Source organism: Gossypium hirsutum, chromosome A10 (genome assembly GCF_007990345.1).
Source record: "Gossypium hirsutum isolate 1008001.06 chromosome A10, Gossypium_hirsutum_v2.1, whole genome shotgun sequence".
Lineage (NCBI taxonomy): Eukaryota > Viridiplantae > Streptophyta > Magnoliopsida > Malvales > Malvaceae > Gossypium > Gossypium hirsutum.
The window spans coordinates 18,277,171-18,291,876 of record NC_053433.1 but is presented as its reverse complement, the minus strand read 5'-3'; the positions used below and the strand labels follow the sequence as shown (position 1 = coordinate 18,291,876).

At 32.8% G+C, this 14,706-nt stretch overlaps 1 protein-coding gene across 1 annotated transcript; it reads right to left on the bottom strand.

Annotated features, from left to right (window-relative positions):
- Window positions 1-12,287: 12,287 nt before the first annotated feature.
- LOC121207949 (protein MAINTENANCE OF MERISTEMS-like) lies at window positions 12,288-13,099 on the bottom strand. Its single transcript, XM_041078498.1, has 2 exons — window positions 13,043-13,099; window positions 12,288-12,935 (listed from the first exon to the last, which is right to left on the bottom strand). Exons 1-2 carry the CDS (start codon window positions 13,097-13,099, stop codon window positions 12,288-12,290), a joined length of 705 nt encoding a protein of 234 aa, XP_040934432.1.
- Window positions 13,100-14,706: the final 1,607 nt, after the last annotated feature.

Sequence of the window (14,706 nt, the reverse complement as noted above, 5' to 3'; positions counted from 1 at the left end):
TGTCTCGTTGGATGATATGAAGGGAAGGATTAATGCAAAAATTGTTAGACCTTGTGGGAGAAGGATCTCGAAACTTTTTTACAAGTTTCCAGTTTCAACAGATCCCATCAAATTCACTGAAATGGAACTTGTAGATGATGAAGATGTGGAGACAATGATCGCTCTTTACTGTGGGAATGGGAGTGACAAAAATGCACCGATTCACTTATTTGCTGATTTAGCCGGTATGGAGGAAAATGAAGATCTCACTGCATATGGTAAAGAACATAGAGCTCAAGAACCGTGTATGGTGGCTCCAATATCGTACGTTGATAATGAATCGACTATACATGGGATCGATATCGATCTTAATGTTACACCCGATATGGATGTGGTTGGTGATGATGGTTACGATAGTAGTGATCCTTGTTATCAATAGGTCGATAATGATAGTGATCCTGATGTGGACGATGTCCCCGATGATGTTGACGATAAAGACGTGAATGACGATGGAAACATTAACGCATCTTCGGTCAAGAACCAGATGCGACGTATTATGATACACAATAATCCTGGGCCACACATATCGCTCATAGACCCTGACGCGGCGCATGCAGCTGAGTTCCTCGAGTACCCTGAAATACTTCCTGCTCATCGGCTGGCCGTAAATTCTGATCCTGAGGAGTTGTTTGTAGGCCAGAGATTCAAAGTAAAGAAGAGTGCGTATTTGCTATTAAGCGGTATAACATGTGTCGAAACCATTTTTTAAGGTGTTTAAAAAATGGCATTTGACTTTTTGAAAAACGAAAACGGGAGTCGCCACCAACCTTTTAAGGTGTGATTGGATCACCTTATAAAACATTTTGGTCTACGAAAATGTGAGAAAATGGATTTGGGAGTCGGTTACGTACGAGGAAAGACTAGCACCCTCACAACGCCCAAAATTGGTACCAAATTGAATAGTTTTCTGTCTTAATGTTAAAAGTTTGAAAGAATTTAAAAAAGGATCCCTTTTTTAAAACCGACATAATTTGAGTTGGAAATTGATATTCCTTTGCCCCGAAAGAATACGAACATCACATCCAGCACGATTGAACAGATATTCTTAAACTCTCGTAACTAAAATCATCTCGTAATTTACAAAATTCATTTAGAAGGATATTTTAGGTATTTAGACGAACAGGGAATCGCAACCCAGCACGTTAGGACACTATTTCCCAAATCCCTAAACACAAAAACATTGCCTCGTTTTTTTAAAATATTTTTGGGTATATATTTTTAAAACAATGATGCAATCAGGATATAGTATTAACATATTACAAGATATCAATACTAAACTATATAATTCATACATTAATACTTCATGCGAATATAACATAGCAAATAACAAATAACAATATACACTACATAATATATACATTTACATGTCGTGCAAATAAACATAGAAAATAATAAACATAATATATAAAATTACATGATACACACAATAATATTTCATACAAGTATAACTTAAAATAGCAACATAAATGATCAATTTCCATGCAAATATATAAAAACAATAAATAACATAAAAATACAAATAATTTATGAGATAAAATTAACATACTAAAACAATACTAAATATAAAAAAAACGAAAATAAATCAACAAATTATGAACATATGTAAAATAAGTCAAAAAATAAAGATGAAAACTAAATATCGTTAAAAATAAATGAGGTATTAAAAATATTTAAAACAATATATAAATAATAAAGGAGAATTTAAAAAATGGTTAATTAATTAAAAAATACTATATGATATAATAATTTAATATATATTTTATAAAAATAATATTATATTAAATAGGAACAAAACGTTATAGAAAATTTTAGAATATTACATAATATACTAAATATTTAATAATGATATATGTATTATTTAATAATAATTTACAAATTTTTAAAATTACACATAATAATAAATAATAAATAATAATATAATATAATATAATATATAATAAAATAAAAATAATATAATGAATAATATGTATAATAAAATGATATAATATATAATAAAATATATAAATAAAATATATAATATAATATAAATAATATAATAAATAATACATAAATAAAAATAATATATACAATAATTTTTTACATATATAAATAATGTTTATAGTAAAAATAGATAATATATAAAATATTTAAAATAAATAAATTATATATAAAAAATTTAAAAAGGATTAAAATTAAATAAAAATAAAACTCTAGGGTTAATTTTAAAATAATAAAAAATTTGGACCTAATTGAAACGCGCGTTAAAATCCGAGGGACTCACTGGGCAATTAGCCCTAATCCCAAAACGACTTCGTTCCCAAAATAAGTTTTATAATGGCCATTAGGACTAAAGTGAAACAAAAATAAAAGGTTAGGGCCAAATTAAAATAAAAATAAAATGAAATTATAAATATTAAAAATGCGGAAGGATCAATTGGGCAATTAGCCCTTTAAACAAAAACACGCCGATCCTTCCCGGGTCACGGGTCAATGCACGGATCCCTGCCTTTGAAACGACGCCGTCTTGAAGCCTATTGTTTTAAGCAAAACGACGTCGTTCCCATGAGGCTATATAAGCCAAATTTTGGCCCTAGAAATTCATTTTTAACCCGTTTTTAAAAAAAACTGAAAAAAACTCTGAAAGAGGACAGAGAGCAGGCCCTCGAGCTCCGTCAAGCCTCCATCATCGGGCTCCCACGCGTCCATGTGCCGCTGTCGACTCCGCCACGTATGGTGGTCGGGATTCGAAAAGCTTCACTTTTCACAGCGAATCGAGAGGTAATCCTCTTTTTATTTTTTATAGTACTTTGTATGTATGAAATGCAGGTATCCAAGAGGAAAATAAAGAAAATAAAGCAAGAAGAATCACCTCTATTTTCTGGCAAAGCTAAAAAATCTATAATCTGTTTCTCTGTGTTTTTATATCTAATCAATCCTGTATCTTACAGATTAGAAAAGAGACTTTTATAGCCTTTTGTAAATTGTTACATTTTGGGAAATAAATCTTTGATTTCTTTCCATGTTTGCTTATCTTTTCTACTGTGGTTCTTTCTTTTTTGCAGATACCAGCGAGGATATCACAGCGGTGAGTGTGCTGGCGTTGATTCGTGCACCGATTACGGCGCGATACGGAGCTAGAGTCACGGCGCCGATGAAGGCGTCGATGAAGGGTCACTGGAACGGCACAAAACGAAGGGGCGTGACGATTGGAGTGCTTGCGGCGCGAAGCTTCTGTAAACCCTAGGGTTTCCTAACCTGCTAACTGATTTGGGTCTTTTAGGCCCCGTGTATCTTTGGGTTGAGGGTGTAATGGGCTGCTGGGTAGTTTAGGCTGTCGGATTAACAGTGGGCTTTGTAAATGGACTGAACATTTAATTATTTTGGTTTTTTGTGTATTTTGGTTTATTGTTTTTATTGGGCCCGGATGAATTTAGGCTATTACAGCATGAATATATCAGTGGACTACAAAGTTACAGTGTCTAAACTGACATTATATATTGAAGAATGTTGGAAGTCGGCGGCAGGTTGTAATTGGCGGGTATGAGCTGTATTTATTCAAAATTCACAGATGTGGGAGATACGCAAATTTGTTAGGCCTCACACATGCACATAAACACGTGTATGATAGATGATCATCGAAAACTTGATTCCAAAACTATCTGTACGTATATCATGCCAATGGTGAAGGACATGCCAACCATTAAAGTTTCGGTATTGATAGTCGAAATGCAGGCACGATTTCAGTATCGAGTATCATATCGAAAGGTGTAGTTAGCTAAATAGATGGAAATGGAGCAATTGTATAGGGATTTCGATGCGTCGTATAATGAGCTATAGGAATGGATAGCCGCTATGCGAGAGTACGTACCGGGGACTGTTATTGAGTTACAGACAAAACCTTATTACGTTCCGAATGACCAACTACAACCGGGAAAAAGAATTTTCCATCGAATGTTCTGGATGTTTGATCTATGTGCACGCATTTCCCCACTGTAAGCCGTTTGTTCAAGTGGACGGGACCTGGCTATATGGAAAATATACACAGATCTTACTTCTTGCGGTTGCTCAAGACGGCAGTAAAAACGTGCTCCCGATAGCATTTGCCATCGTAGATAAGGAGAACATGGAATCGTGGGAATTCTTCCTTACCAACCTGCAGAGGTATGTTATTAGCAACGATAATATTGTATCATCTCCAATAGAGGGAAAGGATTAATTGCTGCCATTAGGCGTTTTGGTGTACCATGGAGATCCGTTTACTGCATCCGACATATCGCGGCTAACTTTCATCGAGATTATAAAAATATAGACTGAAAGAGACAAGTTGTGAAAATGGGTAAATAATTACCTTATCTTCTAAATATAAGTTTTAATGTTTTAGGGCAGTACTGTAAGCTATCTTTTCTTAATACATATACAACGCACGAGCTAGAGCCACACATTTTTCGTCAAATAATGGCTCGACTTGAGAGTGACATGGGGGGTCAAACAAATACATCTTTCCGACAGTGGTTGGGTAGTATGAAACCGTGGCAATGGGCTCAAAGTTTTGATGAGGGCTTTCGTTATGGTCAGATGACCACAAACTTAGTGGAGGGGGTCAACGCTGTGTTTTTGAAAACACGATATCTTCCGTTTTCATCTATCTTCTCGGCTACATTCTACAGGTTGGCTACCTTGATGCCAAGAATGGGTCAGCAACAAGTCAACTAGATGGAGGCGGGACACGTGTTTGTCGAAGATGTTAGAGATGCAATGGTTGTAAACCGTCGGATGGCGAGGTCGATGAATGTAAAAATATATTCACGACGCCTTGAAACGTTTCGTGTTACGAAGAGTATTAGTTGTTGACCCGGTATACCACCTAAGTCCTATGGAGTTGATATTCGGAACAGACGGTGCGATTGCAGGAGGTTCCAAACACTTCATTATCCATGTGTGCATGTCGTGGCAGCGTATGCTAAAGTGAACCTTAATATTGAACAATTTGTCGATGATGTGTACACATTCAAGAGCACGTTACGTGTGTGGGAAAATGAGTTTACCGTCCTATCTGACTTATCTACGTGGGAGGTGTCTCGACGACTTTCGAGCTTGTCCCAGATAGAGGGCTACGCAGGAATCTGAAAGGTCGTCCGCAATCATCTAGAATCCGTAATGAAATAGAAATTAGGGAGAAATCCGAGAGGTCGCGTTGTGGATTATGTAGGTTACCCGGTCATAATCGAAGTAAATGCCCGCAGCGAAACTATCATGTTGGTCAATCGTCACGATCTAGTAGGAATTGAGCTTATGTTGTAATGTATTTAATTTATATAAAGAAATTATATTACAAAGTTTATTCCAATTAGATTAATGTTGTAATGTATTTAATTTATATTACAAGACTAAGTTTGTTACAAGTTTTAGTGTTTTAATGTTCAAAATGTCCAAATTAATCTAATTTACATTGTGGTCAAATTTTGTTCCACTTTTCAAAGTTCCAATTAATCTAATTAAATATATACTAAAAAATACAAACTTTTTAATATCAAAACCCAACAAACCCCTAAAATTGATGGTTCGATGGTGTAGTCCTTGAGGTATATTTCTGCGGAAGTCGACGTTCACGTTGTGGGTGATTGCGACCACCAACTTCCTCTTCAGTCGCGGGTGAGGGTGTCTGATACATAGAAGAAAAATCATATGGCTTGAATGGCATCGATGAACTTGAGCCGGGAGGAGTGCTATGCTGCGGTGGATACAACCCAAGGGGAGTGGAGTACTGCGGTGGATACGGGCCGGGGGTAGTGCTATACTGCGGAGGATATGGGCCAAGAGAAGTGTTGTGTTGTAGTGGATACGACCCAAAGATATCAAACCCGTAATAGTATCTGCCCCCTAACGAGCCCGAGAAATAGTCATGAGCTGACAAATCCGGATGATAAGAAGTATCAGCCGAATGTGAATGAGATTGCTCGGACTCAGACTCGAGATCTGGCTGTGGATCAGACTCTATATCAGCCACTGGCTGTTGTGCCTCATATCGTTGCACGTGCAGGGGGACTATAGTCGACTGCCCACCAAGTAAATATGGCTTCCCCATACTAGAGTACCATTGTATGTACTCTAATGATGGTTGTGCATCGGAAGACATATCTATCTGAGGTCTTCGACCCATCCGATTATCCCATACCACAACAAATTTTCGGTACACAACCCCCCAATGCATTCCATGTTTCCCTCTATTGTTGATGCCGTGAACCTTCCTCACCTGCATTGGCGGATTCGGGATATACTGGATGCAACCAAACTGTCGTAGTACTCGATCCCTGTGGTACCACTCAACTACATTGAAACTAATAATTGGTGCGTTAGTGCACCACAATTGAGAATGAACGTAGGCAAACGAGGGTATAATAGCCGCAATTTCTGGTTTACGATATGGCATCCATATAAACTACACGATTAATACCATGGCTAAAATTTAACACGGTTCGCGTAAGATATACAAAGTAATTACATGTCACGAATATTTGAATAGCTTACCCCTTCCCCGGCATGTTGTTCAATCATTAGACGATATATCGGAACAGTGTACGACCTCCCGATACTCGGATAAATACTCCATCTACAAAAACAATTTTCAAGTAAATATGGTATCGTTAGAATTATATTGTAGCAACGTAAAAATGTTTAGCTTTGGTCGCTAATTGTGGCGATTTATTGAAAACTTGAAAACTGAAGTTTGATTTTAAAATAAAGAGGGAGTCGCCACCGATCCTTTTTCCTAGGTGTGATCAGACACCTATTAGATTTATTTTTTAAAACAAAAGGAAGGCCGAGTTTAGGTCTACGTCAAAAGTCCAGAGAAAAATAAGGTTCGGGAGTTGGTTACGCGCGGGGAAGGTATTAGCACCCTCGCGACGCCCAAAATTGGTATCTTATAAACATGTGTTGTCTTAATTTTCAAAAATACTAGTTCAATTTAAATTCCAATCGTGATCCAATTTAAAAGACGAGAACTTTCAATTTTTGATTTTTGGGAAGGATATACCGTTTTAACACGAGCCGATTGATATTCACCCAACATAGCGATGAAATCGATGACATAGTGTTTAAATCGGTACGTTGCCTTGCTTATTGAAATGAAAACACGAACAAGTATGTTCGAAACAATGTAAAACAAATTAATAAATAAAAGACAAATCTAGAGGTACATTGAAGCGAATATAAATGTGACAATAATATTATAAACAATAAAGATATATATGATACTAGAATTAAATATGAAATGGAAATAATGAATGTAGATACATGATATTAAGAGTATGTATGCAAACTATATATAATGTTTGATAGTAAAAATATAACTAATAATGTTAAAATATATACATAATATATACATATATACATACGAAAAATGTGTGCACATGACGTATATGAAAAATATATACATAGTAATATAAAATAATAAGTGATAATAGTGAAAATAATGGGTATAATAATTATGACGATATACGAAAATAATACAGTATATAAAATATGTATACAAGTATAATAAAATATGTGTCTTGATATTAATAACAAACATAGTAGGAATAAAATAAATGTAATAATGATATATAGACAATATGGTATTAAGAATATATATATATACAATATAGTATTTAAAAATATATACATAAGATGGTATAAAAAATATGTATATGGAAATGTATAAGAAATATATATAATATAATATTTAAACATTTACATAATATATACATATTAGAAATAAATAATGACTAATAATAATAATATTAGAAATAATAATGAAGTATATAAAAAAGCAGATATAATATAATAGTAATATTAAAATAAATTAATTAAAATAGTACTATATACAAATATATATACATACATATATAATATACATAATATATAAATTACATATATAACAAAACATGTACTAAGATGATAATAATAATAATAATAAGGATAATAATAATATTGATATATGAAGACAAATATAGCATTAAAACATTAAAATAAAACAATTAAAAGACTAAATACAAATACATACATACACATGCATATATAAATAATTATATATTAAGACATGCAATAAATACATTTAATATAATAAATATAAATATTAAAATCAATAAATAACAGAAAATGAAAGCGGGTAAATTTAAAATAAAACAATAAATCGACAAAGAGGACTAAATTGAACATAAAACGCCATTTTGGGGCAAAATTTAAAAATAAGTAGACAGGGAAGGACTTATTAGAACACGCGAGGAACGTGAAAGGACCAAAACAGCAATATTACCTGATCCTCAAAACGCAGCGTGGCAGTAAGGATTAAATTGAAAAAAAAAGGGGGTAAGATTCCAGGGCCGAATTAAAATAACAAAAAAACTTAATTGCAAGATGTTTAAAAAGTGGAGGGGTTAAACGCGCAAATAACCCCTTTCTAAAAAACACGCGGATCCTGTTGGAGCGGGTCAGGTCTGTAATATCTTGATTTTGGGCCTAGTCGGAATAGCGGTTTCGTGACCACAAAATCCGAGATAGAAATAATTATTTTATGATTATTTTGAGGTCTATGATATGATTGCATGATTGTGTGAAAATTTCGTGAAGAAATTTTATGCATAAAGTGCTTAAATTGAAATTAGGGACTAAATCGAATAATTTGTAAAACTTGCATTCTAGAAGTTTCTAGTATGAAATTGTTTTGAAATATTAATTAGGAGGTCTTAAATAGAAATTTTACCAATTTCTAAGTCTATGGACAAAAATTGGACATGGATGGAATTTTTGGAAAGTTTAGTAGTAAGGGCATTTTGGTCATTTAGGGGTAAAATGAATTAAAATACAAAATTAAAAGCCAATTTTGCTCATCTTCAACCCCATGGCCGAATATAGCAAGGAGAAACCATGGCTAGGGTTTTTCAAGCTTCCAAGCTCGATTGTAAGAACGTTCTAGCATCGTTTTTAATGATTTTTACGTTTTTTGAGTCCTGGTAGCTCGATTAAGCTTATGCTAGCAATAATTTAACCTAGGTTTTATATTTGGAAAAATACCCATAGGTGAAATTTGTGTATTTTGGTGTTTTATGATACAATAGTAGGTTTTAAATTATGTTAGACAACTTGTACTACTCGGTTTTAAGTGAAAACGAGCAAAAGGGCTTAATCGGTAAAAATACTTAATAGTCATAAGTACATGTTAGAGTGAGAATTTGATGTTACCATAGAATGGAAAAATGATCAGCATGTCATAAAACATAAGAAAATAGGCTGAAGTTTAATTTACGAGCTTTGGGGCAAAAGTGTAAAATGCGAAAGTTTAGGGGTAAAACTGTAATTTTTCCAAAATATGATTTTGGGTCAATTTGAATAATGTGAGTCCTAATTAGACTATATTTTAAATGATAGAGCAAGGAAAACTAAAATTCGGGCTAAAATGGGGAAAATACCAAGTTGTAGACGAAATGGTAAAAGTAGTCATTTTCGCATATGAGGTAAGTTCATATGTAAATGTTGGTAACATAGTTATTATTTTAAATGTTTTAATGTTATTTAAATGATATGATAATTATTATGAAATATTATACTGTGATAATTGTTTGTTAATATGTCAAATTATGTGATATACTTGGAAAATGTGAAATACTACCGAGTATCGGTAACGGCATTCCGTAGAAGATGGTTGAGACACATGATTGGGAAAAAGGTCCCGTTGAACCTTAGGAATGGATTAGGATACAAGTGACATGTCACTAGGATATTTGGGCATCCGAACTCGTTGAGTTGAGTCCGAGTTCACTTATGGATGCGAATGTCTGAACTTGTTGAGTTGAGTCCGAGTTCAAGAGATGTAACTAGGCATCCGAGCTCGTTGAGTTGAGTTCGAGTTCACTTATGGATGCGAACGCCCGAGCTTGTTGAGTTGAGTCCGAGTTCACTTATGGGCGGGTTACATGGTAGCTTGGCTACATATGTGGCACTTATGTGCAAACTTTCCATGTATCCGAATTATATTCCGATGTGTTCAACGGGTAAAATTCTACTCAAATGGAGGAATACTCGAGATGAAAGGGACTTATTGGTAAGTGTTGTGAAATGAATACTTTGAACAGGTATGTACTTAACCCTCGGGTTGAAAAATCGATATAACAACAATATGGTAAGATGATAAATGAAAATGTGATATGAATGTCTCGGTGATGATTATGCAAATGATGTTTTATGTTTGCGTATATAGTTGTGTTAATTGAGCTTACTAAGCATTTATGCTTACTCCCTCCTTTTCATTCCTTGTAGTGTTGACAAGCCAGCTCGGAAATCGGGAACGGTCGGAGGCACATTCACACTATCCGTATACCATCTTGGCATAATGGCTTGTATATTTTGAGTATGGCATGTATAGCATTATAATCATTTTGTATATATGGTCTTATGATATGGTTATTGAGTGGTATGGAAATGCTTGGTAATGATTAGCCATTGGAATGGCTAATCATGATCATATTTGGTGTTATGTATGCTAAATTGCTAGCTAATCCATGGAAACCATGAAATAGGTAAAATTTACCATAAAATAGATTCAGACGCAACAGTGATGTGAGTTTGAAAAATCATTAAAAATAGTAGAGATATAATTAGATGATGAATTAAATACGAAATTGAAGAATTATGAGTCTATTTTCATATGGATGGAACAAAATAGGTATATGAGTTATATTTTATGAGATGTTTAAATTTTTGTGAAACAGGTCCAGAGCGATTTCTGGATCCCCTGTTCTGACTTTAGAAATTCACCATAAATAGTTCAAAGATAATTATAAGTCATTATTTATTTATACAGATTCCTTATTGAGTCTAGTTTTATTAGAAACAAACGGCATAGTCATTGAAACTCTGTACAAGGAGATATCTGATTCGTAATACACAGAGGTCAGAGCAGTTGAACCCTGAAACAGGGGAGACTTTAACTAATAAACTGTACTAATTTGCTAGACCAAAAATTCTAGAAAAAATTAGTAAATATATATATGAGTCTAGTTTTAGGGAAAATTTACGGAATTGGATTTCGAGTTTTGGAACTCGAGATATGAATTTTTAATCGACTGTGACGCAGATTGCTAGCTTGACTGAAAATTTTAAAAATAAATTGTTTGAGCTGTTCAAGTAATGAATTAAGTCTGTTAACACCTCGTATTCGACTCCGACGACGGTCTCGGGTACGGGGCGTTACAAGGTCGACCCGACCCGACCCGTGTCCAAAACGATGTCGTTTTATTATTAAACAGGGGGACCAAAACGGTGCGTTTTGGTCCCCTATAAAAGTTAAAAATTTTTAAAAAAATTCATTTAAGACTAGGGGAAGAAAAAAAAGAGAGAAAAGAGGGAGAGGGAGGGCCCAGAGCGATTTCCGGCCAGAGGGGAGGGCATCGGTCCGATCGCCGGACCGTCGCAGGCACCGGCGCTGGCCATCGCACGCGGTGGCCGGAAAAGGTAAAATTTACTCTTTTTTTGTTTTTTTTTTTATTTTTCGAATATATGTTTATGTATGTTAGAAATGAGGAAGAAAAGAGAAAAAGAAATAAAAATGGATTTAAAAAAACAAAATCACCTTCCGATTTATGTTTTCGTTCCTTGTTTCTTTTTGTTGTTTTTACTTGTTTTGATCTCCAATATCTGTATTACCACCATCCCCTTTTACAAATGTTTATTTCTCGGCTTTATAGCCGATTACAAAACTAGGAAACTATTATTTATTTTTTTTGTCCTATTCTGTTTGGTCTGCTTCTGTCTTTGCAGGGTATGGAGGTGCCAGGGAAGTGGAGGAGAAGCATGCGATGGCAGACGGTATGGGAGTGACCAGGGATGGTGCTAGTGTCAGAGGAAAGTGGGGCGTGGTAGCCAAGGGCAGAGGGGCATGCTGCGCAAGTAGGGGGCAAGTGGGGGGTTTGGTTGATTAGGGTTTCTGTTTGGGTTTGGGGTTGTAAGTGGGCTAGGTTTAGGTTAGTGGGTCCGATGGGTTTGGGTCTGGTTGTAAATGGGTTTGGGTAGGTTAATTGGGCTCCCGGGTTTGGGGTTTAAAAATGGGCAAATGGGTAATTGGGTTTTGTGGGTTAGTTTAGGTTTGTAATCAGCCCAAAATTGGCCTGTAACATATATCATTATAAAGAAATTGTCAATTAATAACAAGTTAAATTTTATCACCTGTTAACTAGTGGAAATACGTATGGTTGGTGACTAACCGATGCCAAGAATGACATCCGATAAAGAGCCTATGACTGCAACAATACAAGGCATCTGCCTATGTCTACGGCATCAGGCTTAGTCGTCTGACAAAGCTCACGATACAACATAACCAAAACTGCAGAACCCCAACTATACGAACCAACATTATGCAAATCAGCTAATAGAGGTAAATACTGAAGATGAACCTTGTTGTTGTTCGAATTGGGCATCAGTACACCCCCTATAATGTGCATAATGTACGCTCGAGCTGCGCACATCAACTCTTCTTCAGTGGCATTAACTGATAAATGCTCAAAATTTGCTTTCAGCCATGTAAATTTCAACTTCAAAAAATTGGACTCATCATCATCAGGCGAGGCTCCTAGTAGGCTATAACAAAGTGCAGCCGGCTCAGCTATCGCACTTATGCCCGTGACGGCATTCCTGTCGATTAGGAGCCCAAACTGTAATGCAACATCCTCCAGAGTAACAGTGCACTCCCCACACGGCAAATGAAAAGTGTGGGTCTCCGGCCGCCAACGCCCGACCAATGCAGATATTAAATCGTACCACAAATCGAACGTCCAAGTCAATGTTGCTGACCCGGATCCAGCTAGCTCCAAGTAGGGCATCAGTCGTGCATCCGGAGAATATCCTAAACCATTCACCTGGCCTCTTAATACGCAGTACGAGTCCTGACAGTGTTAAATTACATAAAATAGTTATAATAACATAATTTATTTCCTTAAATTACGTAGATTTTTTTAATGGAACCAGTGATTAACAAATAATAATATTTTACCATATTATTAACTGTGTCACATATGTGAGCAAGATCCTTATTGATCAATGAAACCATTACAATGCTTGCAATTTCAAAATAAATTTTGATTATTAATTTTAATGTTTGATGGATTTTAAATATTTATTAGAATAACTAAATTTTATATATTGCTTTTAATTACAAAAAAATAGCAAACAGTTTTTTCGACAACATATTTTTTGTTATACTACATTAAAAAATAAATGTATCCAACTCAAATACAAATATTTTTATTATAATTTAAAATATTTAATAAGTAAAATATTTTGGTTTAAAATATAATATATTTAATACACTCGGCATGTAGTTCAATATATTTTATTTTAATTTAATTCTTATTTAATAATAATTTCAGTGATGCAATAATAATTAAAAAACATATGATAAGTTGTTCAATATTATTTTAAAATATATTATAATATGTAATTAATTAAATTCATTGAGAAATAAAAAAAATTTCGTATTTTTTAAATTTTTAAAATTTTTGGATCTTATTTTTTAAAATATACTATTTTCATATTTTATTTTTTTATATTATTTTAGTACATAATGTTTCAAATGTATTATTTTAGTGTGTTTATATTAATTTAGTAAATAACCCTAATTTTGTCCCTTTGTTTGTATTTTTAAAATTCTCGGATTGTATTTTTAAAAATATACTATTTTCGTATTTTATTTTTATATTATTTTAGTACATAATGTTTCAAATGTATTATTTTAGTATTTTTTTCATATTAATTTAGTAAATAATCTTGATTTTGACCATTTCTTTTTATTTTTAAAATTTTCAGATTTTATTTTTAAAAATATAATATTTTTTATTTTATTTTTTATATTATTTTAGTACATAATGTTTTAAATGTATTATTTTAGTGTTTTTTATATTAATTTAGTAAATAACCCTAATTTTATCCATTTGTTTGTGTTTTTAAAATTTCTGAATTTTATTTTTAAATATATACTATTTTCATATTTTATTTTTTATATTATTTTAGTACATTATGTTTCAAATATATTATTTTAGTATTTTTTTATATTAATTTAGTAAATAACCTTGATTTTGGCCCTTTGTTTTTATTTTTAAAATTTTCAGATTTTATTTTTAAAAATGTACTATTTTCGTATTTTTATTTTTTTATATTATTTTAGTACATAATGTTTCTAATATATTATTTTAGTTTTTTATATTAATTTAGTAAATAACCCTGATTTTTGCCCCTTTTTTGTATTTTTAAAATTTTCGCATTTTATTTTTAAAAATATATTATTTTTGTATTTTATTTTTTATATTATTTGAGTACATAATGTTTCAAATATATTATTTTAGCGTTTTTTATATTAATTTAGTAAATAACCCTGATTTTGACCATTTCTTTGTATTTTAAAATTCTCGGATTTTATTTTTTAAAATATACTATTTTCTTATTTTATTTTTTATATTATTTTAGTACATAATGTTTGAAATGTATTATTTTAGTGTTTTTATATTAATTTAATAAATAACCCTAATTTTGACCCTTTGTTTGTATTTTTAAAATTTTCGGATTTTATTTTTTAAATATTCTATTTTCGTATTTTATTTTTTATATTATTTTAGTAAATAATGTTTCAAATGTATTATTTTAGTGTTTTTTATATTAATT

Coding starts and splice junctions, on each gene's coding strand:
- LOC121207949 (XM_041078498.1), bottom strand. CDS start 13,099: ATGGTTTCATTGATCAATAAGGATCTTGCTCACATATGTGACACAGTT. Junction 12,936..13,042: donor GTGACACAGTTAATAATATG/GTAAAATATTAT, acceptor TAACACTGTCAG/GACTCGTACTGCGTATTAAG.